Source organism: Chionomys nivalis, chromosome 1, assembly GCF_950005125.1.
Source record: "Chionomys nivalis chromosome 1, mChiNiv1.1, whole genome shotgun sequence".
Taxonomy (NCBI): Eukaryota; Metazoa; Chordata; class Mammalia; order Rodentia; family Cricetidae; genus Chionomys; species Chionomys nivalis.
In genome coordinates, this window is record NC_080086.1 from 196,001,444 (window position 1) to 196,011,528 (window position 10,085).

General features: G+C 43.3%; 1 protein-coding gene across 1 annotated transcript; it reads right to left on the minus strand.

The window, feature by feature from the left end:
- Window positions 1-7,653: 7,653 nt before the first annotated feature.
- LOC130882446 (heterogeneous nuclear ribonucleoprotein A1-like) lies at window positions 7,654-8,939 on the minus strand. Its single transcript, XM_057782500.1, has one exon. The coding sequence runs from the start codon at window positions 8,937-8,939 to the stop codon at window positions 7,977-7,979; it is 963 nt and encodes a 320-aa protein (XP_057638483.1). The 3' UTR covers window positions 7,654-7,976.
- Window positions 8,940-10,085: the final 1,146 nt, after the last annotated feature.

A 10,085-nucleotide genomic window follows, 5' to 3' on the forward strand; every position in this document is an offset into this window, starting at 1 on the left:
ATATATCATTATATCGTTCTGTGTACTCTAGGACAGATCAGTTAGGTGATTATTGCACCACTCTGGTTACATTGAGCTACAAGAGATAAGAAGAAAGTCTTCTCAGTGCCCTGTAGTGATACACTACAGTCTTTGCTAAGCCATGAAAGATTTTAAGTTGTATTTGTTTGTTTGCCTACAGAAAAGATTTTAGACTATATCCCAGGAAGCCTATAACTCACGACCCTTCTGGCGCTACTGTATCTTGATGCTAATCTTATTATTGATTATTTTAGAGACAGGGTTTCTCTATTAACCCTGGCTGTCCTGGAGCTTGATATGTAGTTCAGGTTGACAGCAAACTCACAGAGATCCTCACAGAGCGGGATGAGGTTAAAGGTGTGTGCCATTGTGTCCTGTCCTCAGTCCTAATTTTATAAATGTGCAATATCATAACCAGATCATTGATATTTAGAGTGAACTCTTCATTGTAGAGTGTGTGTGTGTGGTGTGTAAATGCTTGTGTGCATCTATGTACTTCAATGTTGAGTACTGGTTTGGGGTTTGTTAGATGGCAGCTACTCTATATCTCATAAAATGGACTATAGAAAGATTGCTGGACTACAGAAGGATTGCTGGTAGTTAGATAAAAGACAGCATTCCTCAAGAACTTGGAAAACCATTTCTCTTCGGCCAAAAGAAGTCATTTTTCTTACATGGTGAAGGGACATATGGCTACTTGTGGTATATTAGAGCCCATGCCCAACTCCATGCTCCCTTACTATTACACAAACACTGGTAAAGATTTCAAAGTCCACACCAGTCCTTGGTCCTTCGCTCTCCCCAGCTACTACTCATCTTCCTTATAATCTATATAACTTGCCAACCCACTGTCTTTGCCTCTTGTTATCCCCCTCTCATCCCTCTATCTCTCTTGTTACCCCCTCTCATCCCTCTATCTCTCTTGTTACCCCCTCTCATCCCTCTATCTCCCTTGTTATGCTTTATTCTCTACTTTTTATTTCCACTATTCCCTCCCTCTCTCCCGATTCCCCAACCTCGGCCGTGTCCAATCAACCTTCTTTTCTCTCTGCTCCACAGTCTTCCAGATGCCTCTGGATGTTTTCTCTCTCTTAATCACAATAAAAACCATTCCGCTAATAATGCAGATTCTTTTTTCTGAACCCGCTCACATACAAGTTGAGAAAGATGATTTTTCAACATTAAAGAGATGGTAGCTGTGAATTTGTTTGTCACTGGGTCATCTTTTGCTTTTCTTGTTGTGTATGGTTATGATTATAGGATCTAAGTTGTTGGTGGAGTGCTCACACCATGTGTAACAAGACACAGTTTTTCTGCTCAGAAAAGTAGGAAAGGAACATATCTTCAGAGTGTTTTTAAAAAATTCAAACTTATTTATTTTGATATTCTGTCAGTGGGTCTATATGTGTCTTCCTAAAAGGTTTTTTCTTATTAAAATTTCCTCATCACGTGGACTGAAATTAAAAGATTAATTATCATAAACTGTTGAAAACAATTATGTCTTTTACTTTTTAATTTAATATTAATTTTTTAATATTAATTTTTAATATTACGTCATCATTTTCAAATCACACTGTCCCTCCTCACTGAAGACTCGTGTTTATGGAGATGAATGGCTGAACAATCGGCTGATAAATTGTTCTGACAGTTCTTACTCTTCAAGTACTACCAAAGTCACATGATAAGGTGTCAAATGGGATGGTTAGCATGAAGAGGTAAGCGTTAAGATAAGGATGTATTTTGTGTTTCATGTCTGTGTTACAGTACAGTGGAATGAGGAAGGAAGGAAGGAGGAGGATGGATATGGGAGTAGAATATGAATGACAGCTAAATCGTTGGGTCTTGACAAGAAGTTCAAAGAAAGAGAAAAAACACAAACAAATGCAGAGATGGGCTCAGTCAACTTCGAGTTTAGACTCAACATAGGATGAAGTACTTTGTTTTATTGTTCCAGCCACTTTAACCTTGAATGGATGCAACTGCCTTTCCGTCTTTTAAATACCCCTCTCTGTTGGAAACATATGGCTTGCTATTTTCAAGCATCAAGATTTATAGTTAGAATCAAGGCTTTTTCTTTTTCAGTGTAACTTCAGAAATTTTACCTAGGCAAGAATTTGTGCTAGGGCTGACATTTGTACTCAGTTCCTGATGGTATTGTGTCCTTTTTGACTAAATGCATCATTGAATTCTCCTTTCATTAGACTATGTTTTCCCTATAAAAAAAAATACCATGATGCCTCATCCCACAGTGTCTAATGTGGAATTAGTCACAGATTCTACTTTTTGAATTCTTTTCTCCCAATCAAACATGTATTCTACAGGCAAAATACATATGGAAGAACATTATTTTAGATAGAAAAGGTTGTGGAAAAGTTACACTTTAATCACTATTCACAAGTATTCAATAATTCTTTAATATCTGGGGCAAAAATCTCGTGATTGAGCATGCCAGGGTACTTGAAAAAGAAAGTGGAGGACTTTCTGTATTTTTAACTCCCTTTGGTATGAGGATCAAAAGGCAACCTCACACATGTTAAGCATGTGCTCTTCGCTGTGCCACACCTGCACACCCAAGATAAACACATTTTTACGAAAAGTTTTACCATCAAAGGGATGAGTGAGACATGTTTAGCATCACAGATATCCTTCAGCCATAGCTATACCCAAGAATGAGTAAAAATTTAGTGGGATGGCAGAAATTTGACTTTAAGCATCATTTTTGTTTTTTGAAATACATGACTGATGTGTCAAATTACTAGTTCATATTGCTTGTCTTAAAATAATCTTATGTTAACACTTAAATATTTTTCAAGTTTTCTCAAAGGACAAAGAAATGAGGGGGTTTTCATAGAATACAAAGGCCATGGGACTTGATTTTCATAAATGATAATTTTACTCCCCACATCTATTCATCTGCCACTCAACAAATACTTACCAAATACACACTATGCACCAATAATGAAAAATGCAACATCCCTTTGTGTTAGGTTCTTCTTGGCCATTATCATTACCTCTTGGTTTATGCCCATGAAGTGCTGAAGCTCATGGAGGGCCATTTTCTTATTCCTCTTCTCATTGCTGAGACAAAATAGATGCCCAAGAAGAGCAGGTTCAGCCAGGAAGGGCCCATCTTGTGCCCAGCTTGAGGGCTCATCCCTTGGGAAGGGCTGAGGGCTCTGGTTGTGGCAGAAGAGAGTGAAGTGGCTGGTTACATCTGTCTGCAGTTTGGAAGCAGAGGAACACCAACACTTGTATTCACTTTCTTCTACCCCCCCCCCTTTATTCAGTCCAGGACCCCAGGCCATGGATGGTGCTGCCACATTGAGGTTGGGTCTTTCCACTACAGTTAGACCTCTCTAGAAGCTTCCTCATGGGTATATTCAGAAGTTATTTTCTGGGAAACACCAAATCTTATCAAACTGACAATGAAGATAAACCTCCTTGGTCAGGAATTTTTTGAAGAACTCCCCAGTTGTAAAGGGTAAGACCCCAGTTCACGCTGTATGAAGCCAGAATTCCAGTCCATGTCTAGCTGTATAGCCACCAAGCAACTAACTTTGATATTTTATAAGATCTATAGTAGACAGGAAGCACAGGAAGCAGAGGACCAGATTTTATACAAAGACTTTCAGGATTTTAATTTTAGTCAGATAGATATTCACTTGACCTCAGCCAAGATAGTTTGTTTTGCTGCCTTTTATATTTTTCATTTGTGAAATGGAAAGATGAAGGCCACCTAGCACATTGGGCCAGCCTGAGAATGAAACACATTAGCATAGCAAAAGCTCTTAGAAAATACCACACACAGAGTGATCACTGTTATTAAGTCCTGGGGGCTATTTATTATCGAGAATTACATCTTAGCAGATCTCCAATGTGGTTTGTCTTTTTTTCCTGATTTTCTTTTTTAATTTGGAGTGGTCGGTAAGACTAAATAGCAGCAGCTGTCCAACTGTTAGTGGTAACAGAAGGAAGCTGTGCGAGAAGGGTGGAAAACACGAGCTCGCCAAGAACAGAAAGAACACACAATAACCTGTCAGAAAAGGAATTGTGAAAAAGTTACCCTACACACACACAAGCATGCACACACACGCATTGTATTGTAGATAACAAAGCTGGTAAAAATGAAGATGCTCTGAGACACTCAGTCTTTCAATCTGACTGTCAGACTGTTGAAACAATGAACATCAAAGAAAAGGGAATTTCCACAGGAGTCATGTGTGAGAAAGAAAGGCCACTTTCCAGACATCTACCAATGCCAGACCACCTGACAAGATGTTACTAAGTCCCAAACAATGATGGGTCAGGATGGGCAGCACCGCGCCTTGGCCAGGATTGCTTAGATGTGTACACCCTTGCTACTTTATTTAAGCTTTAATCTCCCTTCAGATCTCCCAAAGGTAGAGCTGGAAAGTTATTGGATCTCCCTCTTACTGGTGTGGCTGTACTGAATAATTCTCTTCTTTCTGCTCTCCTCTATTAAATCAGACCAGTTTTAATTGTTTATAGAGGATGAGTCACTGAACCTGATTTGGGGCATAGTCTGTGACCTCTAGGTTAGAAGACACTGATAGTTCTCATGAATCCGAACCAGCGGAGCTGGAGGTCAGACCAGCGCATGAAATGAAGGCACGAGTGCAGGGGGCAGCAGAACAAGCAGTCATGTCCTGAGTTCCCCACCATTTGCTGTACCATCGTCAGTGGCTGTGCCCAGGTGGACTCTCTGGCTTCCCACAAGCCTTTGACAACTGCCCTCCTCCCTCAACCTCACTCTCCTCTCTATCATCTGCCACCAGTCTCTGATACAAGCTAACATTTTAAGGACTTGAGTTGAGCACCAACACTAAACCTTTCCATTCCCACCAATAGCAGGGTTCAAAATCCATCAGAGTCCCTTAATCCTAAACACAGTTAGCCTCGCAAACAATTTTGCAAATTTTTATAGTAGTGAGTGCTAGCGGAAGAAGCCTATAAATTCCAACAGTGAGCTTTACGAGTGGATATGAGTAAGCAGAGTATCCAAGTCAAGGACGGGTGTCACCAGAATCCATGGTGTTGGAAAACACTCGCCAGAGAAATGACCTCATGCCAGGCTTTTCCTCACTTAACTCTATGCCTCTTTTGTCTGTTTTTATTCTGTTCACTTGTGTGATGAGTTCATAGTAGAAGAAATTGACCTTTATCCTTTAGTAGTCCTAAGCAAGGGCACTTCCATGTGTGTGAGAGGGTGTGGACCACATAAGTGCCTTTGGCGGGGTATGGTAGTAACATAATGATACTTCTACTACTAATTTTTGAGATTTTATTTTTCATATTTTGACAAGATCATCTCTTTCTGGGGCACATTGTATTTCACCTGCCACTAAATATAAGCATACAAATTTAACAATTCCATGTTTTGAAAAGAGTAGATATCACTGATGAAGACTTTCCTCAACAAACAAAGGCTGGTAGGTTTGAGGCTAGAGAAGCTCAGTGGTTATGAGCATTGATGCTTTTGCAGAGGACCCAGGTTCCATTCTCAGCGCTCAAATGATGGCTAACAACAGACTGTAACTCCCATTTTAAAGGGTCCTGACCTTCTTCTGGACTCTCTGGGTACTGCATGCATTCAGTGCACAGGCATACATACAGGCAAATCATCCATAAACATAAAAAAAGTAAATACATCTCAAAAACCCCCAAACAATAAGCTGGCAGGTTTATTTTCACTAGATCCACCTTACAATAAACACCAAGGGCTTCTTCAAACTGAAAAAGAAGGCATATTAATTAATAACATGTAAATAAAAGCATAAGACACACGGATAATAGTAAGTACACAGTCAACCCAAAAATCTTGCAGTGATGGTGTGTGAATCATTTCCATCTTCTGTATAAAGGGGAAATATAATAAAAACTGTTAGATATATTTATTTAATAATTTCACAATAGCAACCTATTACTACACAGATACAAAACATCAGTAAGTAAAGTGTGACATCAAAAGCGTCTCATGTGGGAATAAAGTGTAGGGAATGTACAAAGAAAGTTAGATTGTTATGAGATTAAGGAAGACTGGGATTACTATTGTTATCACACATTTTATGCTGGCATTGTAAAAATGACAATACAAAAACTTGCTCAAAAGATAAAGAAGGAAGCGAGGCATATCATTGTAAAAATAATTTATTCATAATGGAATACGGTGGGAGGAACAAGCCACCCACACAGCAATACAATGGCATTGCTATGCCATTGCTTATCAGTTACTGCTTTGAGTGCACACGGACCTGTGTCTGCGCTTTCAAGATATATTTGGGCTTTGGGAGTTAAGATGGTGGATTAGAAGCTGTGTCCATGTGACATGGTGAAGGAAGAGGGTGAGGACAAGAAAGAATAGACACTGTACTGAAGGGAAGGAAAGACGGGAGGTGTGAATGAGATTATACATCCCGGTGATAGGAAAGCTGAGTGATGTGAGGGAAGGCAAGGCTGACAGTGTGAAGGAGGAGGCAGCTGTTGGCTTCTAGGGGGGATTAGAAAGTTACACCCCAAAGGTACACCAGACATCTCTAGGGCTGGCAGCCTGGCACACAGGATGAGACATAAGTCCGTCTGAGCCTGGAATCCGGTTAGAGGCTTTGGAGAGATGCTGATGCCTTGTGCATACAGCCTCAGAAATAGAAGAAATTCCCTTTTAACACTTTCCTGCACCATCTTGAGAAGGGATGCTGGGGGCCTGGTAAGAAGGAATGATCACAAATCACGCAGATGGGTTTAGCAGCCATGGCCCCGGGGACAGGCAGCTGTGAGAGGCTGTAGGGAAGAGAGGGATGGTTGGATACAGACATGCTGAGATTATGCGGAGATGCCCTTGCAGCAGGAGGCTCTCTTTAGATAGTGTTTAGTGGGATGGCTCTGTAGCTAGGAGCTGGCCCTTCATCTGAGAATGACTGAGAGCCTGATGGTTCAAAGTCTGAGGACCGCAGGTAGCCTTACTTTTAGAACTACCTATCTGCCACGAGACTCTCTGCTTCCTGTAAGGAGAACTCTGGAGCTTCACCCTATGCTTGGGCCCCTTGCTTTGTCTCTCTAGCGGGATGTTTCATGAAGACTAGGTATTGTAAGGACAGACAGGGACAGGGTCTCCTGTATGGATCCCAGTGATTAGTTTGCTCCCCCAGGCCTCTGGCTGGACATGCCCTAGCTAGCACATTGACTGACCTAGTGTATAAAATTTACGAGTCTCAAAAACATAGGAGAGCATGTCTAGTTCACAGACTGCAAAGCTAAATGTGGCCAGCAGAGGCTCCTGGTATTAAAAAAAAAGGATCTAAACAGAAGGCAGACATCTCGTACTAGATGAGTACCAGCCTAAATGGTAAGAAAAAGAAGTCTTCAACTTCTATTAACCTGTCTGACCCTTCCTGACTTCAACTGACCGGCCCTCTACCTGGTAGACTCCAACTGTAGGAAACACAGAAGAAACTCCAATGCTTCATTTTTTTTTTGTTCTCTCCCCCATTTTAAAAATTTTGCTCTTTTAAAAAGTTTTTACTTTTTTACTCCCTTTATTTCTACTTAGCTTTGTTTAGGCTGTTGGGGAATATTATTTTAAGGTGTTACTTTTTTTTTGAAAAAAAAAGACATTTATTCAGTGTCATGATCAGACTATTACATTTAGCAATCAACAGCATGGGTGAGAAGAGGTCTACAGTAAAACCCTTTGTTGGAATGCTTTACACTTTCCACAGAACAGAAACTAAAATAACCTGTTATACAATTAGTCACAAATACAGTCCTCGAGTTTTTTTGCCCATACACATGAGTATTGTCTAAAACATGTCTTCTTTGTAGCAGCTAGGCCCTGCCACCACTGTGCTTGGCTGAGTTCACGAATCTGTTGTAACCTGTAGCTTCCCTGTCACTTCTCTGGCTCTCCTCTCCTGCTAAGCTTTGTTTCCTGGCTGTAATTAGAACCTCCTGCCACTGCCATCGCTGCTGCTGCTGCTGGAACCACCATAGCCACCTTGATTTCGTGGTTTAGCGAAGTACTGGCCTCCACCACCATAAGGGCCAGAGCTTCTGCCTCTGAAGTTTCCTCCTTTCATTGGTCCAAAATTTGAAGACTGATTGTTGTAATTGCCAAAATCATTGTAGCTTCCACCACCTCCGAAATTGCTTCCATCATTACCAAATCCATTATAGCCATCCCCACTGCCACCATATCCACCACCACCACGGCTGCCACCGAAGCCACCACGACCACTGAAGTTTCCCCCTCGACCAAAATTGTCATTGCCGCCAAAACCGCCTCCACGACCACCACCAAAGTTCCCAGAACCACTTCGACCTCTTTGGCTGGACGAAGCACTAGCCATCTCCTGCTTGGATAGGGCTTTCCTTACTTCACAGTTGTGCCCGTTCACAGTATGGTATTTCTGAATAACAGTCTTGTCCACAGAGTCATGGTCATCAAAGGTGTCAAAAGCAAAACCTCTCTTTTTTCCACTGCCTCTGTCAGTCATGATTTCAATCACTTCAATTTTCCCATACTGCTCAAAATAATCTCTCAGGTGATGCTCTTCCGTGTCTTCTTTAATACGACCAACAAAGATCTTTTTCACGGTTAAGTGGGCACCTGGTCTCTGAGAATCCTCTCTTGACACAGCTCTCTTAGGTTCCACAACTCTTCCATCCACCTTATGGGGCCTTGCATTCATAGCGGCATCCACTTCCTCCACAGTGGCGTACGTAACAAACCCAAAGCCCCTGGGTCGCTTGGTGTTTGGATCTCTCATGACCACGCAGTCCGTGAGTGTTCCCCATTGCTCAAAATGGCTCCTCAGACTCTCGTCGGTTGTTTCGAAGCTCAGCCCTCCGATGAAGAGCTTCCGCAGCTTTTCCGGCTCCTTGGGAGACTCTGAGTTAGACATGACGGCAGGGAAATGGGAGCCCTCAGCGATGCTTCCTTGGCCGCGTCAATAGGCAGAAAGCAAGGTGTTACTTTTTTATGTTGTATTTGTTTAACTCTGGGAAGCTTTGTTACTGTGGCTATCTAAAATGCCTGATGGTCTAATGAAAAGCTGAATGGCCAATAGTGAAGTAGGAGAGAGAAATAGGTGGGGCTTGTAGGCAGAGAGAATAAATATGAGGAGAAATATGGAAGAAAAGAATCTGGGAATGAGAGAGGAAGGAAGAGGATTTCAGGGGCCAGCCACCCAGCCACACAGCCACCCAGCCACCCAGCCACACAGCCACACAGCCACACAGCCACACGGCCACCCGGCCACCCGGCCACCCGGCCACACAGCCACACAGCCACACAGCCACACAGCCACACGGCCACACGGCCACACGGCCACCCAGCCACACAGCCACACAGCCACCCGGCCACCCGGCCACACGGCCACCCGGCCACCCGGCCACCCGGCCACACGGCCACCCGGCCACACGGCCACCCGGCCACACAGCCACACAGCTACCCAGACACACAGCCACACAGCCACCTAGCCACCCAGCCATACAGCCACACAGCCACCCAGACACACAGCCACACAGCCACCCAGACACACAGCCACACAGCCACACAGCCACCTAGCCACCCAGCCATACAGCCACACAGCCACACAGACACACAGCCACCTAGCCACCCAGCCACACAGCCACACAGCCACCCAGACACACGGCCACACAGCCACCTAGCCACCCAGCCATACAGCCACACAGCCACCCAGACACACAGCCACACAGCCACCCAGACACACAGCCACACAGCCACACAGCCACACAGCCACCCAGCCACACAGCCACACAGCCACACAGCCACACAGCAACCCAGACACACAGCCAGTCATGGAATAAGTAGGAAAGCTAAGGTATGCAGGAACAGAGAAAGAACAAAGCTCTGAGGCCAAAGATAGATGGGATTATTTAAGCTAAGAAAAACTGGGAAGAAACAGACCAAGCTAAGGCTAGGCATTCACAACCAAGAATAAACCTCTGTGCCTGATTTATTTGGGAGCTGGGTGGTGCCTCCCACCAAGTCAAAAGACTAAAGAGGCAAAAGAGTGAAACATCAC

Bases quoted from the DNA above. Each gene is read 5' to 3' on its own strand.
- LOC130882446 (XM_057782500.1), bottom strand. From the start codon at position 8,939: ATGTCTAACTCAGAGTCTCCCAAGGAGCCGGAAAAGCTGCGGAAGCTC.